This window comes from Entelurus aequoreus, linkage group LG18, assembly GCF_033978785.1.
Source record: "Entelurus aequoreus isolate RoL-2023_Sb linkage group LG18, RoL_Eaeq_v1.1, whole genome shotgun sequence".
NCBI lineage: Eukaryota > Metazoa > Chordata > Actinopteri > Syngnathiformes > Syngnathidae > Entelurus > Entelurus aequoreus.
The window spans coordinates 45736544-45759006 of record NC_084748.1 but is presented as its reverse complement, the minus strand read 5'-3'; the positions used below and the strand labels follow the sequence as shown (position 1 = coordinate 45759006).

Below are 22463 nucleotides of genomic sequence, written 5' to 3'. Positions count from 1 at the left end.
TACCCATCTCAGGGCGGACACTCTAACCACAAGGCCACTGAACATGTGTAATAGTGCCTATTATTCGGGCACTATTGACAAGTGATGCACCGAAAATTTGGTCTTCTTAATTAGAAACCGAAACCGGATGTTGTGATAAAATATTGTTTCTTTGGCCTACCACTAGGTCAGGAGTGTCAAACGTACAGTATTTTAATACACACACACCGAGCACCCACTGGCAGAAATGTAGATCGGCACCTATGACAGTATCAGTCAAGGAAAATGATCAAACTACATAAATAACATACTGTAATTTGATTTTGATAGCATTTTTTTATCTTGATAGATTGGACATTAACACCAGTGAGTTGACTGATGAACATTATTACATAATTTATTCAGAAAATATAAATAACAACAAATAAAGTTTCTATATTATTAACGGCAACAGGTAATTGTAAAAAAACCCAAAAAAAAACAGGACTTGGACAATTTCAGAATGTTCTTGTTCTATTTTTAAACAAAGAAAACAATCTGAAGTTGTCTTTATTTCTAAGTTATCGTGCCGTGATTTTACCAGTCCGGCCCACTTGGGAGTTGATTTTTCTCCATGTGGCCCCCGATCTAAAATGAGTTTGACACCCCTGGTTTAGACAGAGCGGATATTGTTTTTGTCACAGATTTAATACTTTTTGATTCTTTGTTGATTTCTGCATGTGGCTGCAGTGGGCTAGTATATATAGAGCCACCAGTTTCAAATTAGTTGCCTAATTAATGAATTGGAAAGAAAATGTTATGAGAGTAGCGTATGTGTGTGGCCGTGAGGTGAGTGACGTCAGTGAGTGTGTGGGCGATAGAAGAGAGGGAGCGGTAGCGTGAGTGCCGGCGGGGACTAGTTTGTTTTGTATTATTTTGTAGTTTATTGTCAAAATATACACTCCCATTGTCCACTTAAATATTTCCAAGATATTTCTTTATTCTTAGACAAGGGATTCCCTTCCGTGATTGGTCATTTCTATGGACACAGAAATGACGTCACCTAAAATTGCGTTTACGGCACATAGTAATGTCGTAATTCAGCTCTGAGTGTGACACTTAAGATTCAGTCCTACACTTCGCTGAAAGTGTGAGTAAGACGCTTGATAACTAACTTTTAAGTGCAGCTTTCAGCGAAGAATTTATTTACTCTTAAGTCAACTCTTAGCAGACTTCTTAGGAGTAATTCTAAGAAGCTTGATAAGTACGGCCCCAGATGTTTGCCAGCAGCGACCCAGCGAGCGTCAACAGCTTCTGACGACTTGAACAGGTGGATACCGTCAACATCGAGACCAGCTGGACCCTTGAATTCAAGTAGAATTGCTTCAATCGCACTAGCACTCTCCTGAAACAAAGATAAAGAAGAACAAAATCCCAAATGACATTTTCACTGCCTAAAACAAGTCACAAGCCACATCAATACGTTACATAAAGATAGTAAATGATTGTTTCTATTGTGCGTGTACATAGTGCCTAATTGCATATCATATTAAAAGAAGATAAAGCAAAGAGGAGAAATGCAGTAGCTTACCTCAACACCTCGGGTGATTCGTCGCACATAGGACTTGAGCTGGTACGGCTTCACATAGCTCAGCATCTGCTCGTCGCTGAAATCAGCATACAGTGCCTCGTCGCCTTTTCTCACAGCGTGGATGAGCTGCATGAGATCCTCTCGGTTGTACGCAAGAATGGCCCCGGCGAGTGCGCTAAGGAAAACACCGTACTTGGAATGTGTTTGCTTAATGACAACGGCTTCCCAGCGATGCAACCAGTGGCGGATGTCGAGTCGCAAGATCATCCCCTCGTCAGCCCGGTCTTGGAACAGGAATTCCAGCCATGAGGTCCCTCCATCCCTGAAAGACAAAAAAATGATTGCACCATACAATAGGGTTAAAGTTAGCAAATCCACATCATTTTACCATACCAGAACTTCTTGTGACACATTTTGCATTCGTGGACTGGCTCCTGACTTCTAGACCTCCACCCCAGATCCCACCTCACTCCTACCCACTTCTCTAAAGTGGGCTGGCTCAAGGTGGAGGACAGAGTTAAACAACTTGCACTGAGCCTAGTCTATAAAATCCGCTACACCTCCCTGATACCGAAGTACATGTCAAACTACTTCCTTAACGTAAATGACCGCCATAACCACAACACCAGGGGGTGCTCCACTAACCACGTTAAACCCAGATTCCGAACTAACAAAGGTCTTAACTCATTCTCTTTCTATGCCACATCAATGTGGAATGCGCTCCCAACAGGTATAAAAGAAAGGGCATCTTTATCCTCCTTCAAAACCGCAATAAAAGTTCACCTCCAGGCAGCTACAACCCTAAACTAACACCCTCCCCGGATTGCTAATAATCAAATGTAAACAATCAAATGCAGATACTTTTTCTTTTTCTTATGCCTTCTGATCTCTCTCTCTCTCTCTCTCTCTCTCTCTCTCTCTCTCTCTCTCTCTCTCTCTCTCTCTCTCTCTCTCTATGTCCACTACTTGATGTCCATATCCCCCCCCCCACCCCACCCCCTCCACACCCCTGATTGTAAATAATGTAAATAATTCAATGTGATTATCTTGTGTGATGACTGTATTATGATGATAGTATATATGATAGTATATATCTGTATCATGAATCAATTTAAGTGGACCCCGACTTAAACAAGTTGAAAAACGTATTCAGGTGTTACCATTTAGTGGTCAATTGTACGGAATATGTACTTCACTGTGCAACCTACTAATAAAAGTCTCAATCAATCAATCCATCTTGATTGCCTGCAAAAATGAAAAGAGTATGAAATTTTAATAGTCAACTGAGTAAATTATTTTTTTGTACTTTTTCGTTATCAAATTAAGTTAAGTCTAACGTTAACGCAAGAGGTTTTATTGTTGCTACAGCGTTACAGCGTTGTGTGTATCGCCGCGCACAAAAGTCCGCCTGTAGCTTCTCGACTGTAGATCTAATGTTGACATTTACATTTCGGCAAGAGAGTACGAGGTTATATCATAACCGAGTACGGTGGATGAGTGAGTAAGACCAGAACTTAGAAGTAGAAAAAGATTCTAGTCTCAGGCATCGTATCAAAATTCAAATGAAAACAAACAGCACATCATTGTGAATCAAATGCAGATACTTTTTCTTATGCTTTCTGATCTCTCTCTCTCTCTCTCTCTCTCTATGTCCACTACTTGCTGTCCATATCCTACCCCCCCCCCCTCCACACCCCTGATTGTAAATAATGTAAATAATTCAATGTGATTATCTTGTGTGATGACTGTATTATGGTGATAGTATATATCTGTATCATGAATCAATTTAAGTGGACCCCGACTTAAACAAGTTGAAAAACGTATTTAAACAAGTTGAAAAACTTATTTGGGTGTTACCATTTAGTGGTCAATTGTACAGAATATGTACTGCACTGTGCAACCTACTAATAAAAGTCTCAATCAATCTGATTGCATTCTATTCTTGTGTTGTTAATTAAACATACTGTCCCTAAGGCAATGAAATTTGCAAAAATTGGAGAAAGACAGTTATCTGGATCTTATCCACAACAAGGGGAAGTGGTATTTTGTGGATAAACGCTGTATACATGGAGAATACACATCGTTCCAAAAGTGATCGCTTGTTTCATGGAGGCCGCCATGTTGAGACGTAGACAATCATGAATATTAATGAGTATTATAATAAGTCTGCTCAACAGAGCTCTGTGATTCGTCTGTTGAGCAAGACCGTCTCCTCGACTCTGCTCAACATAGCTATTTGATTGGTCTGTTGAGGAAACTCTCGGCTCAACAGAGCTCAATGATTGGTCTGTTGAGGTTAGCTTCTGGACTCGGAGGTGCACAAGCCTGGGAATACCAGGTGCTGTAAGCTTTTACACTCACGCCAGAGGGCGCTGTTTCTCACTTCTTGCAAAAAATAAATGCTTTGTATTTCACTTTCAGTTCACTTTACCCTAACATGACTAATATTTATCCATCTTTGGGCTGTTTTTGCCATCTTACCAGGCTACAAAAACACATGTCATATTATAAATTCACCAGTCACGGACTTTTGAGCGCTGATAGTCCGTCAATATGTTCAACACCGGGGTGATATGAACCAATCAGCGTGCCTTATTCCAACATCTCCAACTTTCTAAGCCAATCAGATCCGCCTCTGTCCAACTTTCTTCAACACATTTAATATTTGGCCAATGACAGAACGGCTGGTTTACTTCCGGCCTCATTAGCATATTTCAACATTTAACCAATCACGGATGATGATGACATTCCGCTACCTCCCAAGAAAGGAACTTCTTTTCAAAACAACATTTTATACTTTTTTGACACTACAACGTACAAACAATATTTAATTGTCTGTAGCTGATAAGAAGAGGGGAGATTATTATTCAACTGTTCACGTTTAGTAAGGTGAAGATACGCAACTACAAGAAGTGAATGCCTGCGATGAGGTGGCGACTTGTCCAGGGTGTACCCCGCTTTCCGCCCGATTGTAGCTGAGATAGGCTCCAGCGCCCCCCGCGACCCCAAAAGGGATAAGCGGTAGAAAATGGATGGATGGATGGAAGAAGTGAATGCAGTAACAGTTTGGCTGTACAGACGTTCTAGCAATATAACAATATAACAATGTATCATCATTAATACACAATATGACAATGTGTGCTGTATAAATGAATGAATGAATTACTTAATTTAATTATAACACAACCCGAGCAAAATCATCACAGTAAATATGCAGGGATTACCTAAACTGATGTGTTAATTTAGCAATAATAAAGTGTAGTTGTTGATTGTTTTATTTCATTTATAATGATTAAACCGAATAGAAGATCAAATGTGACAGATTTTGCCAATGTATTGTGTTAATCAAGCAATATAAAATATTTCACAATGATTTACTCGTCGATTGCTTTATTTTATTTCCAAAAGCTTAGACCCAAAATTAAAAGGCATACAAGAGCCCAGGTATTTAAAAAGTTTTAGTTTACATTTCTCTTGAAGGATGAGTAAAGGCAGATACAACGTGTTCAAATCATGTTTTTCAGACTTTTTTCCCTAGTGTGTGAATGTGAGTGTGAATGTTGTCTGTCTATCTGTGTTGGCCCTGCGATGAGGTGGCGACTTGTCCAGGGTGTACCCCGCCTTCCGCCCGAATGCAGCTGAGATAGGCTCCAGCGACCCCTAAAGGGACGAGCGGTAGAAATAATGGATGGATGGATGAAGCGGATCACCACTCCAAGATGGCGGCCCCGCGTCTCGTCAGCGCCAGTAGGTAGTAGCGGTCGATGCTGTGTCTATAAGATGATAGGATGTCTATTTGTTTTAAAAATATTTTTTATTATTTTATTTTATAAACCTTTATTTATACATTTCAACATTTACAAACAGTTGAGAAATAATAATCAAAGTCAGTACAAAACAGCGCCAGGGAGAATGCAATATATGTATATATCATACTTGCCAACCCTCCCGTTTTTAGCGGGAGAATCCCGATATTCAGCGCCTCTCCCGACAACCTCCCGGCAGAGATTTTCTCCCGACAAACTCCCGGTATTCAGCCGGAGCTGGAGGCCACGCCCCCTCCAGCTCAATGTGGACCTGAGACTAAATGGGGACAGCCTGATCTCACGTCCGCTTTCCCACAATATAAACAGCTTGCCTGCCCAATGACGTCATAACATCTAGGGCTTTTAGAGAGTAGAGTGCACAACTGCGCACACAACAAGGAGACGAAGCAGAAGAACGAGGAAGTTACAGACATGGCGACGCCGTCGACGAGCAAGATGAAGAAATATATATATATATATATATATATATACGTTTGCAAGTTCCAAAACGAACGGAAACAAGAATTTCAGTTCATCCAGGACAGTTCGAAGGGGAAGGTGTATGTTGTCTGTAAATATGTAGAACAGACTTCTCCATTGAACACGGTGGCCGAAATGATATACTCATCATGAACGGAGAAGTTCAACAGGACAATACTGCCATCTGATGGATAGCCACCGGAACACTGAAATTCAAGTATTTCTTTTATGTAAATAAAAAAATAAAAAATATATACATCTAGAATTCACTGAAAGTCAAGTATTTCATACATATATATATATATATATATATATATATATATATATATATATATATATATATATATATATATATATATATATATATATATATATATATATATATACACATATATATATATATATATATATATATATATATATATATATATATATATATATATATATATATATATATATATATATATATATATATATATATATATATATATATATATATATATGTCTTAATTAGATTATCCAAAAAATAGTGCTCGATACCGTGGTAGAGCGTAATATGTATGTGTGGGAAAAAAATCACAAGACTATTTCATCTCTACAGGCCTGTTTCATGAGGGGTTTCCTCAATCCTCAGGAGGATTGAGGAAACCCCTCATGAAACAGGCCTGTAGAGATGAAATAGTCTTGTGATTTTTTTCCCACACATACATATATATATATATATATATATATATATATATATATATATATATATATATACACACATATATATATATGAAATACTCGAGTTGGTGAATTTCATACACATATATATATATATATATATATATATATATATATATATATATATATATATATATATATATATATATATATATATATATATATATATGTATATATATATATATATATGTATATATATATATATGTATGTATATATATATATGTATATATATATATATGTATATATATATGTATATATACATATATATATATATATATATATATATATATATATATATATATATATATATATATATATATATATATATATATATATATATATATATATGAATCCTAGCTGTAAATAACCACGCCCCCAAACCCCCCCCCCACCCCCACCCCCGACCAAGCCCCCCCACCCCTACCCCCCCACCTCCCGATATTGGAGGTCTTAAGGTTGGCAAGTATAATATATATATATATATATATATATATATATATATATATATATATATATATATATATATATATATATATATATATATATATATATATATATATATATATATATAAGATGTCTATGGTAATAACGATAAACGATACTTTGTCATTTCCCATTTGGCAACGATGGCATGACGTCATTTACGGGCGACAGCAAAGTCCTCTTTCGCGCCAAGTTGCTTCGTGGTTTCCTTTTTCCTCCCTGACAACAAACCCCGAACCAAGTTGTGTGGATACGTGTTTAAATAATGGTATGTTGCAACTTCGGTCGGATTTTCAACACAACGTGCTCGTTTATAGGACGAACTCGCTATTTTTGCCTCGCTCGCCGACGCTCGGAACGCTAACTGTGCGGCAATAAGCGCTGGTCAAACGGTGTTTTAGAGCTAGTCTCATCACAATATCACGACGCTTTGCCGGGGGAAAACGTGTGGAAACTTCCCCGTTTAAGACACGGCATGTCGTGACAAATGTTAGCGTTCAGTCGTCATGTGCTGCACATTGTTTCTGCCAATCAACGGCGGTTCGGGGTTAATATAACGTCGATTGTGTGCTTGCAGGACATCAGGCGGTTCTTTGCGCCGTCCACGAAGCCCACGGCGCAGAAGGAGGCTCCGAATGGAAACATCAGCGCGACGAGAAAGCCTCAATCTTCAGACGAGGAGCCGAGAAAGAAGAAGAAGGAGATCAAGGCAAGAAATGACGTCAGCTGTACTAAAGTGCAATCCACGCGTTGTCTCGTACCTTTTATTTGTTTTGATGTGCCACAGGAGAAGAAAGCACGCACGGATGTCAAACGTATGGAAATTGTGAAAAAACGAAAAAAACACGCCGTCATTGAATCAGGTAGTCATATTTCTTCGATTTGAAGGGTGATTGTGATTCTAATAACTGGATAAACAATTTTTGCATTAAGGGGAACTTTGCTCATCATTCACAATCCTTATGTAAGACATAAATACCTTTTCCTTTTTTTAATGCATTCTAACTAGAGATGTCCGATAATATCAGACTGCCGATATTATCGGCCGATAAATGCTTTAAAAATGTAATATCGGAAATTATCGGTATCGGTTTCAAAAAGTAAAATTTATGACTCTTTAAAACGCCGCTGTACGCGGACGTAGGGAGAAATACAGAGCGCCAATAAACCTTAAAGCAGTGGTTCTTAACCCGGGTTCGATCGAACCCTAGGGGTTCAGTGAGTCGGGTTCGGCGGAGGTCAAGACACACCCGAATCATCGTGTAAATAAAAACGTTTCCCTATCGGCGTATTACAGATACAGCAACAGCAGAACTCACACATTTGTTGTGAGTTTATGCACTGTGTTGGTTTTGTTCTTTGAACAAGGTGATGTTCATACACGGTTCATTTTGTGCACCAGTAATAAAACATGGTAACACTTTAGTATGGGGAACATATTCACCATTAATTAGTTGCTTATTAACATGCGAATTAGTAACATATTGGCTCTTAACTAGTCATTATTAAGTACTTATTAATGCCTTATTCGGCATGGCCTTATTATAACCCTAACCCCCTAACCCTAACCAAATAACTCTAAATTAAGTCTTTGTTACTTAGAATATGTTCCCAATACTAAAGTGTTACCAAAAACATATAACTTTGTCTTGAATTTGAAAAAAAAACATTTTATTTTTCACTAAAGAAGGGTTCGGTGAATGCGCATATGAAACTGGTGGGGTTTGGGACCTCCAACAAGGTTAAGAACCACTGCCTTAAAGGCACTGCCTTTGCGTGCCAGCCCAATCACATAATATCTACGACTTTTCTCACACACAAGTGAATGCAAAGCATACTTGGTCAACAGCCATACAGGTCACACTGTGGGTGACCGTATAAACAACTTTAACACTGTTACAAATATGCGCCACACTGTGAACCCACACCAAACAAGAATAAAAAACTCATTTCGGGAGAACATCCGCACCGTAACACAACATAAACACAACAGAACAAATACCCAGAACCCCTTGCAGCACTAACTCTTCCGGGACGCTACAATATACACCCCCCGCTACCCCCCACCCCCCACCTCAACCTCCTCATGCTCTCTCAGGGAGAGCATGTCCCAAATTCCAAGCAGCTGTTTTGAGGCATGTTAAAGAAAATAATGCACTTTGTGACTTCAATAATAAATATGGCAGTTCCATGTTGGCATTTTTGTTCCATAACTTGAGTTGATTTATTTTGGAAAACCTTGTTACATTGTTTAATGCATCCAGCGGGGCATCACAACAACATTAGGCATAATAATGTGTTAATTCCACGACATTCGGAATCGGTAATTAAGAGTTGGACAATATCGGATATCGGCAAAAAAGCCATTATCGGACATCTCTAATTCTAACTCAAATCAGCTAACAATTCAGTCAATGGGAGTTCCTCTATTCTGCCTAAAAAGAACTCTAAATAACCATCCAAAGCGCCAACGATACTCTATTTACATTTTGTGACCAATAATAACCAAGGTTAAAGCAGCAGAAAGTAACTTTTCAATCTTCATACAATATTTTTAGACATTTTGGCATGATACACTATATTGCCAAACAAATTTGGCCACCCATCCAAATGATCAGAATCAGGTGTCCTAATCACTTGGCCCGGCCCGGCCACAGCTGTATAAAATCAAGCACTTAGGCATGGAGACTGTTTCTACAAACATTTGTAGAAGAATGGGCCGCTCTCAGTGATTTCCAGCGTGGAACTGTCATAGGATGCCTCCTGTGCAACAAATCCAGCCGTGAAATTTCCTCGCTCCTAAATATTCCAAAGTCAACTGTCAGCTTTATTATAAGAAAATGGAAGAGTTTGGGAACAACAGCAACTCAGCCACCAAGTGGTAGACCACGTAAACTGACAGAGGGGGGTCAGCGGGTGCTGAAGCGCATAGTGCAAAGACTTTCTGCACAGTCAGTTGCTACAGAGCTCCAAACTTCATGTGACCTTCCAATTAGCCCACGTACAGTACGCAGAGAGCTTCATGGAATGAGTTTCCATGGCCGAGCAGCTGCATCTAAGCCATACATCACCAAGTCCAATGCAAAGCGTGGGATGCAGTGGTGTAAAGCACTTCGCCACTGGACTCTAGAGCAGTGGAGACGCCTTCTCTGGAGTGATGAATCACACTTTTCCATCTGGCAATCTGATGGACCAGTCTGGGTTTGGAGGTTGCCAGGAGAACGCCACATTTCGGACTGCATTGTGCCGAGTGTGAAATTTGGTGGAGGAGGAATTATGGTGTGGGGTTGTTTTTCCAAGAGTTGGGCTTGGCCTCTTAGTTCCAGTGAAAGGAACTTTGAATGCTCCAGGATACTAAAACATTTTGGACAATTCCATGCTCCCAACCTTGTGGGAACAGTTTGGAGCGGGCCCCTTTCTCTTCCAACATGACTGTGCGCTAGTGCACAAAGCAAGCTCCATAAAGACATGGATCACAGTTTGGTGTGGATGAACTTGACTGGCCTGCACAGAGTCCTGACCTGAACCCGATAGAACACCTTTGGGATGAATTAGAACGGAGACTGAGAGCCAGGCCTTCTCCACCAACATCAGTGTGTGACCTCACCAATGCACTTTTGGAAGAATGGTCGAAAATTCCTATGAACACACTCCGCAACCTTGTGGACAGCCTTCCCAGAAGAGTTGAAGCTGTAATAGCTGCAAAAGGTGGACCCACATCATATTGAACCTTATGGGTTAGGAATGGGATGGCACTTCAAGTTTATATGTGAGTCAAGGCATGTAGCCAAATACTTTTGGCAATATAGTGTACATGGACTTACAACTAGATGAATGACACCTCTGTCATGGCCTGAGGGGGCTCTTACTGGCACTTGGTGAGGAACCCTGTCACGCAAAAAACTACAAATGTGGTTACTTGCTTCAGGGCATACGTCACTCCGCCCTTTTCCCATTCGTTAATAGGACGGAAGTCGACGCTAACGCTTTCGTGCAATTACTGCTATCATGATAGAATGTGCAAAACAACCATCCATCCATTTTCTTTTAAAGAAACAAAACGTTTTGACTGAGGAGACAAAAATAAGAAAAAGGGAAGATACCCAGAGTCAAGAACAGTCTTGGATCAACATTGCCCGGGCTTTCACTCGCTGGCGTGGTCTCAAAGACGAGGAGGAATTTCAGACCGATGCTGCCTTGCCTCTGTTCCTGCTAAGCTAGTAAGTGACTTTCGATGCTCGAATCAAAAATAACGCTAATGTAGGCTCTCAAAAATGTACGTCGTAGCAATAAATAGCCACCGGCTTGATAGTTCGTAGTTCCACACTGACATGACCAGCCACGCAACAAACTCAAAAGTACTGTATAAAGAATAAACAATGCGATGACTGCAAACTAGAGATGTCCGATAATGGCTTTTTTGCCGATATTCCGATATTGTCCAACTCTTAATTACAGATTCCGATATATGCAGTCGTGGAATTAACACGTTATTATGCCTAATTTTGTTGTGATGCCCCGCTGGATGCATTAAACGATGTAACTTTACCATTAATTGATTAACGTGGACCCCGACTTAAACAATTTGAAAAACTTAATCGGGTGTTACCATTTAGTGGTCAATTGTACGGAATATGTACTGTACTGTGCAATCTACTAATACAAGTTTCAATCAATCAATCAAAATCAAGGTTTTCCAAAATAAGAGGACAACTTCAACTCCAGTTATGGAAAAAAGTGCCAACATGGCACTGCCATATTTATTATTGAAGTCACAAAGTGCATTATTTTTTTTAACATGCCTCAAAACAGCAGCTTGGAATTTGGGGCATTTTCTCCCTGAGATCATCCTAATACCCACTACAACTATGGGAAATACTATACTTTGACTTTCACAAAGTGCATTATTTTTTTAATTTTTTTTTAACATGCCTCAAAACAACAGCTACAAAAACAATGAAGGCACACAGCTTCAGTCCAGAGTATAACTAGAGCATACTTGCCAACCTTGAGACCTCCGAATTCGGGAGGTAAGAGGGTGGGGTGGGGGGGGGGGTGTATATTGTAGCGTCCGGAAGAGTTAGTGCTGTAATGGGTTCTGGGTATTTGTTCTGTTGTGTTTATGTTGTGTTACGGTGCGGATGTGCTCCCGAAATGTGTTTGTCATTCGTGTTTGGTGTGGGTTCACAGTGTGGCGCATATTTGTAACAGTGTTAAAGTTGTTTATACGGACACCCTCAGTGTGACCTGTATGGCTGTTGATCAAGTATGCCTTGCATTCACTTGTGTGTGTGTATAAAAGCCGCATATATTATGTGACTGGGCCGGCGCGCCGTTTGTATGGAGGAAAAGCGGACGTGATGACAGGTTGTAGAGGACGCTAAAGGCAGTGCCTTTAAGGCACGCCCCCAATAATGTTGTCCGGGTGGAAATTGGGAGAATGCAGGCATGTGATTTTTCCGTCTGAAGTCGGAATTCCGTCTTTTTTAATCTCGGGGGGAAAAAAATTATCTCCCATTTTTCCGTTTTTTTTCCCCGAGCCTAAATCAAGATTCGAGACGTAGTTTACGCCGTAGTCGATATGTTCCTTGTGACCAATCAGGACATCTGTTATGAATGATGACGTTAATAACGTCATCATTCATAATGGTTATTACGGCCATTTTCCATATGTAAACGATGTCGGTTCTCGAGAGAAAGGACGCTTTACGAGTAAAAGAAATTGATAAACATGTCAAAAATAAGTTTCGATGGGACTGGATGGAAAGGGAAATCACTGATACTGTTGGGAAGAAGGAAGTTACGACTTTGTTCTGTGATTTTATTCGGAAAATCGATCGTCCCGGAAAGGTTTTGTGCACGTGGTGTCATGATAATATTGACTATGGATCACAAGGTTTCAAGACTTTGGAGGTACATGCGAAACGCCAAAAACATATGAAACAACTTGAAGCAAGGAAAACAAACTTTTCACTAGCTGGTACTTTTGGAGGTCAACCGAAAGTGAGCAAACCTTACGGACTTCATCTTTTGTTCGACAACTGCCGTAGACGTCGAGAGGAAAGATCCACCCACTTCAGTTGCAGACAGGGTTGTTAATAATGAGGTAAGCTAAAAAAATATTTGCTTGCGAAATACGCATGTTTGTTTTAAATATTAACCAATTATTGCTTTGCGAAATATAAATGGGTTTTTCTAAAAATAAAAAGCCACGTGAAAATATATTATGAAATTACAGAAATTCAAAGAGTCGCATTATTGATTCCAGTTAACAATTTATTTGAAATAAATTTGCATATAATACTATTGTGTAATATTAGGTTCTTATGTAGTCTGTTGAAACTATTGTCAGTGGTGTAACAATCTTGAAGGTAAATATTTTCACACTTGTTTCATGCAATATGTCAGTGTCCTCACATTATTATTATTTCCTATTTTCAAATATGAGTAAACAATACTAAACATGTTTAATTATTTTCATAAATGTATATCCTATTTTGGCGAAAAGAATGAAATGTTTACATTACATGAACTGAAGTAATGTGGTAATACTGTAAATAAACTGTAGATAATCACACTGATCGATGTGACACCTGTGGATGTGAAATGAACACAAGATGTAAATATTAGTGACTAAATACTGTTGGGACTGAACCATATACAGTGATTCATTAGGATAATTGGGTTATGTATGTTCTATTAATGATGTTTTAATGTCTTTAAACACTAAAATATTTTCTTCAAATGGTGCTGTCTTTGTTAATTTTAGCATGTTAAATTGGTGAAAAACCAGGAGCTTCGGGGGGCGTTGCCCCCCTTGTCCCCCCACAAGGGCCGTGGACCTGGCTGGGGGCCTTCGTCCCCCAGACCCCCGGAAATTTTTTCAGTCTTTTTCATTGTGGTCAAATCACATGCCTGGAATGGTTGCCCCGGGAGATTTTCGGGAGGGGCACTGAAATTCGGGAGTATCCCGGGAAAATCGGGAGGTTGAAACCGATACCAATAATTTCCGATATTACATTTTAAAGCATTTATCGGCCGATAATATCGGACATCTCTACTGCAAACCGCAAATATAAAGTTTGAGTAAAATATGTAGGTTCCTACTGTGGAAAGATCAGTCATACTGAATCATTGTGGTATTATTGCGTCAGTTTTACGGCAATATACGCTGGTCCTCATGGGAAATGCGGTCTTCCTTCTGGCAAAACACTACCGCTTTGGTCCAGCGGCGCCGCCAAAATCAAGCTAAACTGAAAGGTCAAAATTTCTAGCAGCACCTTGATCACAGAGAGATAACTAGTCTCTGCTGCTATATTGACATCGTAGAGATGTTCTCTCGCCTCTCAGTTGGTAAAAGCTTATTATCGAGTATAAATCATGCCTCTCACCTGGATAGTAGAAGGATGTGGACATAAACTGAGAAGTTGGTCAACTTTGTAAGCCAACTTAGACCAGGAGATGGTGAGAAAGACACAAAGACACTCGTATGCACCCATATTTTTAACCCTTCATGGGAATTATAGCTATATCTTCATCTAAACAGGAATATATAAACAGTCCGCATCCCAGTGAGAGCAGGCATTGTACAGTAAGTGATTGCTTTACCATGTTTGTTGTCTCTCAAATTCTGCATGAGTAGTAGTCAGGAAAAAGCTAGCTGGCGTTTATGAAATTAATGAATCTTATTGACTCCATTGTTAGCTGACTTTTTCCTCATGTTTATTTACTATTTTAGAATGCATAAAAAAAGGAAAACAATTGTGTTCTTGTCTTCCCTAGATATTGTGAATAATAGGCAAAATAAATAAAAAAGTTGTAGTTCCCCTTTTAATTGCATCTTTATTGCAATGTTTCTTGGAAATGTGTCATTCCTTGAAAAAATGTGCATCAAGTAATACTAAGTGAGATCAGCTTCTTGGTTGATGAGGGATTATCAGCAATTTATTAATCTTTCAATGCTTTTTTTCCCCCGTCCGATCAGACTCTGACTCGGATGAGCGAGACAGGAAGTCCAAGAAATCGGCTGAGAAGAAAGAGAAGGTCGGCAAGGCTGCGCAAACTCTCAAGAAAGAAACTGTTCGCTATGTCTCTGAAACAGGTAGATGTTTGTGGTTGTGACAACTTGTCTTGACGTAAACTTTGAAGACTTGCCATTCAACGCCACGATAGGTTTGAACTAAAGTAGGATTTTCATTGTTTAATTGTGAGAATCAACAGACTAATAAGTTGAGAAAATTAAGCAATGTGACATATTTTAGTCATGAAGCCTGGAAAGCTCCATCTTCACTTGTAAATTGTGGCGCAGTGTTCATTTTGCTGACTGAAAATGATTGTCTTGGTTATCGTCAACAACCTATTTTCCCCTGACTAAAACAAGACGATAACCAATCAAAACAAATGCATATTGACTAATATAATGACCATTTAGTCAACAAATAAAAACGAGACACAAATGTTGACCGAGACGAAATCCAATCATATTTAATTTCGTCATTAGGCATGTGGGACATGTTAGGAATATATCCAATCACAGTATTGGTACATGTGGTAGAGGGGCGGGGGGTAAATCACAGAGGGAATCCAATCAGAACTATAATTGATTAGTGGGTTAGATTTATATTAGGGATGATGTTTGATAAGAAATTATCGAGTTCGAGTCTATTATCGAATCCTCTTATCGAACCGATTCCTTATCGATTCTCTTATCGAGTCCAGATAGGTTGTTGTATATGGAAAAAAACACACAATATTTGGTTTAACAAAAGCTCACTTTTATTATATAAGAAAACAATTTAATCTAAAAAATAAATAAATATGGACTGTTGCCCCCCTAAAAAAAAAAAAAAAATATTGACTGTTGTTACCCAAAGTATATTAAGTGGGATTTTTCAGAGAAACAAATATATACAGTAACACAAAAACAACTTGTCTCTGTGATCACTATAGGTGTATAAATAATAATATAGTGTTAAATAAAATCAGTCCCTTGGGCACAAAACTGGAAATAATACAACTCTCCAAAAAGTGCACTTCTGCTGCTATTTGACATAACTGTTTGTTATGATGCTTTGACATTTTTGCACTTTATTTCTTTATTGAAAGAAAATTCTATGAATAGAAAAGTTGTTTGCAAATGTGGTTACAATGCTAAAAAATGAAAAGTTAAAGCTAAAAAAAGAAATACACTTTATTGAGTTAACATTATTTCTTTATAGGGGGAAAGATGTTACGAGCTAGAGAATATAACAACTACACTACCCATCATGCAACGGGAGTGACGAGCATGCGCGGTAGCCCCGAAAAGTGTTGTTGCATGTCGTCACCCGTGAAAGTAAACGTCAAGAACTCAGCCAACACGCCTCGTCTGCATTATTTATAATTAGACAGACAACACATATACAGTGTGATTTTGTTTTGTTTACAAGGAAAGAAAAACAAAAGTTGAAAAAGGGAGATCATGTCATATATGTCTGTGCTGCGGTTGCTATAAGAACGTTGCGGCAGCTGCCGTAAAGGAGGTGCGTTGCTATGTTTCCGGTTGGTCGTAAAAGTGTTCGTCATGTGTTTGTAGTCTGCTCAAATCTCCCAGTAAAGTTATTCATTGGATTATACCTTTTGTTTTGAACTTTATTACACATTGGAGCGCTTTTTCCCGTCCATTTTTGTCCTGCTTTCGCTATCTGCGCTTATGACTGAGCTACGTGACTGATTTATTGTGATGTCACACGGAGCATTTCTGGTCGGGACGGGATTCGTTCCGAGGGGTTCGAATATAGAACCAACTCTTTTTCTTTACTATAGTGGTCTCGATAACGGGTACCGTTTTTTAAAAAGGGATTCGAGTCCGAGGACTCGGTTCTTTTCTTATCGAACAACCGGGAAAACCGGTTTCGAGTATCATCCCTAATTTATGTAGCGCTTTTCTATTGACTACACAGTCAAAGCGCTCATGGAGAATTGAGAACCCATCATTCATTCACTCCACATTCACACTTGGTGGTGGTAAGCTACATTTGTAGCCACAGCTGCGCTGGGGTAGACTGACGTAAGCGTGGCTGCCAATTAACACCTGTGTGAGCCACACCGGGAGCAAGGGGGAAGTGTCTTGCCCAACTGTATGTGTTTGTAAATAATGCATCTTTTCTCCTACACTTTGATGATGGCGCACCGCCACAGCAAAATAAAAGCCACCACACCTTTAAAATATATATATATATATTTTTAACATGGAAAAAAATCCCAAAAAACTAATGTAATATATTATATTACATTTGTGTGGGTTTTCTCCAGCTCCTGTGGCTTCCTCCCGCCTTCCAAAAATATGTATGTTAGCTTCATTGGGGTATGGAGACTGTAAATTGTCCATGGATATAAATGTGAGTGTGAAGGTTTGTCTATCAATCAATCAATCAATCAATGATTACTTATATATCCCTAAATCACGAGTGTCTCAAAGGGCTGCACAAGCCACAACGACAATCTCGGCTCAGAGCCCATCAGGGCAAGGAAAAACTCAACCCAATTCTATGTATGTGCCCTGCAATTGGCCCTGCTAAATTTCCTTAGCATGTCAATGAGCTGGTTCATCGTACAATAGCATTAAGCTAGCGGCATCAGAGCCAACCTTCAGCCTATAAATTGTTTTGCTTATATTTTTTTAAAAGTTTGTACCAAACTACATTATTATGGTATGTGCACTTAATGTTTATATTGATGTACCTTCCTTAGTGTGACTTCATTGTAGAGAATATTAATAAACCACCGTGTTATTTTAATCATCTATAGTTCAAAGGACTGTTTACATATTTGGCAAACTAAATCCCAACATAATTTAGACAATCATTTATAAAATCGATTAGTAAATGTCGATAATTGACTTATTTATTCTAAATAAAGTAATGCAGACAGTTATAAAATTTGGCTGACTGCAGCGAGCCACCTCACCGAGAGATCCGACCAGCCTTTATTTTAGGGCACTTATGTTCCAGTTTTGCACACATTTACATTAAATTTTACAGAATTTTAATTCAACAGTTTGTTTTTACAAATGCACTGTTTTTTAAAGTTGCAAGTTATAAACACTTATTTAATGAAACTGCATCAATATACATAAATTAAAGATGCATCAATAATCAATTTTCTAATCGAATCGTAGCTCCTGAATCGTAATTGAATCGGGAGGTGCCAAAATATTCCCACCTCTGATAACTAATTACACAGTACAGTACAGGCCAAAAGTTTGGACACACCTTCTCATTCACAACACAACCGATGGTCCCAACCCAATTGATAAAGCAAGAAATTCCACTAATCAACCCTGATAATGCACCCCTGTGAAGTGAAAACCATTTCAGGTGACTACCTCTTGAAGCTTATTGAGAGAATGCCAAGAGTGTGCAAAGCAGTAATCAGAACAAAGGGTGGCTATTTTAAAGAAACTAAAATATAAAACATGTTAAGTTATGTCACATTTTTTTGTTAAGTATATAACTCCACATGTGTTCATTCATAGTTTTGATGCCTTCCGTGACAATCTACAATGTAAATAGTCACGCAAATAAAGAAAACACATTGAATGAGAAGGTGTAATTGACCACGGCCCTATCCATGCTTCCACCGCCACATTTATAGTGACAATCTTGTGGAAACCCTGTATTTTAACACTTTAAATTTACTGTCATTTTAGTTGACTAAAATGTCTAGGAATTCAGTAAATCAATATACACTACCGTTCAAAAGTTTGGGGTCACCCAAACAATTTTGTGGAATAGTCTTCATTTCTAAGAACAAGAATAGACTGTCGAGTTTCAGATGAAAGTTCTCTTTTTCTGGCCATTTTGAGCGTTTAATTGACCCCACAAATGTGATGCTCCAGAAACTCAATCTGCTCAAAGGAAGGTCAATTTTGTAGCTTCTGTAACGAGCTAAACTGTTTTCAGATGTGTGAACATGATTGCACAAGGGTTTTCTAATCATCAATTAGCCTTCTGAGCCAATGAGCAAACACATTGTACCATTAGAACACTGGAGTGATAGTTGCTGGAAATGGGCCTCTATACACCTATTTAGATATTGCACCAAAAACCAGACATTTGCAGCTAGAATAGTCATTTACCACATTAGCAATGTATAGAGTGTATTTCTTTAAAGTTAAGACTAGTTTAAAGTTATCTTCATTGAAAAGTACAGTGCTTTTCCTTCAAAAATAAGGACTTTTCAATGTGACCCCAAACTTTTGAACGGTAGTGTAGATGACTAAGTTATGGTTCAAACTAAAACTGCTGTCAAAATTAACACTATTGTGGAGTGGTGTTGTCTGAATAATTTTTTTCTCATTGTAGACTCGGACAGTGACAACTTTCAGTCCTTGAAGAAGGTCTCCAAAACCAAGCAGAATGGCACCGCCCAAAGGACCAAATCAGATGTCAAACAAGCTGCAAAATCTCCCATCAAGTCCTCGTCTGTTCAGACCAAAAGTGCGATACAATCTCCCACCCCGCCCGTCACGCCAAAGTCAGCCAAACAAACCCCCACCTCCGTGTTTGACTACTTCGGTAGCAGAAGTGTGAAGCGCTCGGACAAGAAGCTGGTGGCCAGCGCTAAACGAAAGGCGGTGAGTAGTGCCTAAGATTTTCTGGGTTTATTTTTGTCTCCTCTCTCACTTGGTGTTGGTCGCCATCCCTAAAAAACGCATCTCGTCCTCAGCCCATCCAGGAGACAGACGAGCTTAGTGATGAGCAAATTGCTCAACAGCTGCAAATTATGGAGGAGGCTGAGGTAAGCGGCATGAAGCACATTGATTTAATTTATGTCGGCTTGTAAGTATTCCATGATATGGAACGGACTTGCGGTGTAAATTGCCTACCTATGTAGGCCTGAAAAGAAAATCTCAGATTTTTTCACAAAATCAATAAAAAAAAAATGTTTCACCCTACTTTTTGAAAGAAACCAATGAATACAAATGACATAGAACAGGGGTCGGCAACCTTTACCACTCAAAGAGCCATTTTGGCAAGTTTCACAAATTAAAGAAAATAATGGGAGCCACAAAAAAATTTTAAAATTTAAAATGAAAAACACCGCATACAAAGCTTAAATGCTTTGTGCTATGTTAACCAGGGGTCTCCGACACACGCACCAGCACGCACTTTAATGTGGGATTTGATGTTAGTACGGCCCGCGAGTTTTGAATGAAGGGCGCCAGATAGCATCATACTTGCCAACCCTCCCTTTTTTCCCGGGAGACTCCCGAATATCAGGGCGTGATGACACTGCTTTTGGCGTCCTCTACAGCCTGCCCAAACAGTGTACCTGCTCGTCCACATGTAGAATGCAGCTTCAGCTTGCTCACGTAAGGAACAGCAAGGCGTACTACCTCAGCAGCCACACATCTTACACTGACAGTACCAATACCCAGACTCCCATGCAGCCCTAACTCTTCCGCTCAACCAACGCATGGAGAGGGGGGGGGGGGGTTGATGTGTGGGGGGATTTGGTGGTAGCGGGGGTGTATAATGTAGACTGGAAGAGTTAGGGCTGCATGGGATTCTGGGTATTGGTTGTGTTGTGTTTATGTTGTGTTACGGCGGGATGTTCTCCAGAAATGTGTTTTTCATTCTTTTTTTGGTGTGGGTTCACAGTGTGGCGCATATTTTTAACGTAACAATGTTAAAGTTGTTTGATACGGCTAAGGTCAGTGTAAGCTGTGTGGCTGATGAGTAAGTATGTTTTGATGTCTCCTATGTGTGCAAGTAAAAGCAACATACAACATGTGGCCGGGCTGGCACGCTGTTTGTAAATGCTATAGAGGACAATTACTGCAGTGCAATTAGGGAACTCCCTTTATTTAGTAATTAGAGTGTAAATAGGATTATATTTTCCCTGGGAGTTATCTATGAGAGACACTGAGATCCATAAGTCTCCTGGGAAAATCGGGGGGGTCGGCAAGTATGTAGCTGAGCCGCATCAGAGTGGTCAAAGAGCCGCATGCGGCTCCGGAGCCGCGGGTTGCCGACCCCTGACATAGAACATTCATAACTTAGTAGTGTGAAATAGCTCTGCATAAACTGCGTCTTACTTTTAGCAAAATTATATTTGTATACAAAGTGGGTTCTTTTTAGAACAGATATCAATTAGACTGGAGTTTGTTGTAAAGTTCTTATTTTGCCTCGAGAAGACTTGAGTTTCTCCCACTCGGCTGGATGCTTCTGTTTCAGATGCTGGAATATGTTCGTTGTGCCGCTGCCTTTTTTTAAAGAAACTCTGCAGCTTGCAGTCGTTTGTCCCACACCTGTTGCAGCAAAACCAAAACACCGACGACACGTTTCTTTTCTTTGGAATAAATGTCTGGCTTTTGTTCGGGTTAGCATTATGTTGTGAAATGTGTGTGTGTGTGAATCTCCCTAAAAAAAAAAAGGGTAGGGCTGAAGCTACCGAAACTTCTGTGCCGTAGCAAGAAAAATTAAGAAAATAGATTTTTTTATTTTTTTAGATCGTCTGCAACAAAAAACTCAAATTTATTGATTAAAACAATTTATCGCCCAGGCCTACTGTTAAGACTCAATCGTTTGAAAAGCCCAGCAAATGTTGAGGTTTATATTGGTTTTGAAATTTTGATAATCTGAGTCTTTAGGGTTTTATGAAGTGTGACGAATGCCTCCCCTGGGGCGGAAACAGAGCCAAACCCTTCAGCTATTAAACTGTAGCTATACGTTATAGCTGTTATGTGCCCACAGTTGGGCAAGCAGTGGCTTATAAGCAGTGTTTGTAAAGCTTTATAAGAAACATAACCACCACCATGCACATCTGTTTTTAAATCCTTTCACTCTTGAAAATCTCTCCACTGCTCAAAACAAACCAATATTTACTCTAGTTTTACTTTTCTAGTGTTGACACCAACAAGAGTATTTTTGAAATTTCCTCTGCCGTGTTAAAACAATCACCATTAGTGCGTGTAGTTTGAAAACGATCTATGGTCTACAAAAAAAACAACCTTCACCGGCTGTCATTCGTATTTTGTCCAACCAGATGGCATTTGATTTATTGCACGATGATGTGTACATTATATTTAAAATCAGAGCACACTTACATGGAGGAGAATGTTGTTCCAATCGACAAAATTAAACCAAAACTCGTAAGTAAATAACTTCCTGTTTTGTTGTTTAATAAACTTGTTGGTCTTGTGTGTGTGTTTGTGCGTGGCTGTAATCCTGAGCCAGTGACATACAATACTTTTTTAATAAACATACATGTAAATACAGTCATCCCTCGTGTATTGCTGTTAATTGGTACCGGACATGACCGCGATAAATTAATCTTATGCTAAGTACTAATCATTAATTATAAATCATATATTTTCATAGCTCGTGCATAAAAAACCTTACAACCTTCTAAATACACATTTCAACATTATGAAAAC

The 22463-nt window shown here is 39.1% G+C and overlaps 1 protein-coding gene across 2 annotated transcripts in view; it reads left to right on the top strand.

Moving 5' to 3' along the window:
* Positions 1-7168: 7168 nt before the first annotated feature.
* Positions 7169-22463, top strand: part of rfc1 (replication factor C (activator 1) 1) — a 41116-nt gene continuing 25821 nt past the window's right edge. For both annotated transcript variants that reach the window (XM_062027250.1, XM_062027249.1), the window contains exons 1-6: positions 7169-7310; positions 7620-7751; positions 7830-7905; positions 15027-15143; positions 19387-19658; positions 19751-19822. In XM_062027250.1, the coding sequence (XP_061883234.1) occupies positions 7308-7310; positions 7620-7751; positions 7830-7905; positions 15027-15143; positions 19387-19658; positions 19751-19822 (672 nt within the window). In that variant the 5' untranslated portion in view covers positions 7169-7307. The remainder of the gene's footprint in view (positions 7311-7619; positions 7752-7829; positions 7906-15026; positions 15144-19386; positions 19659-19750; positions 19823-22463) is intronic.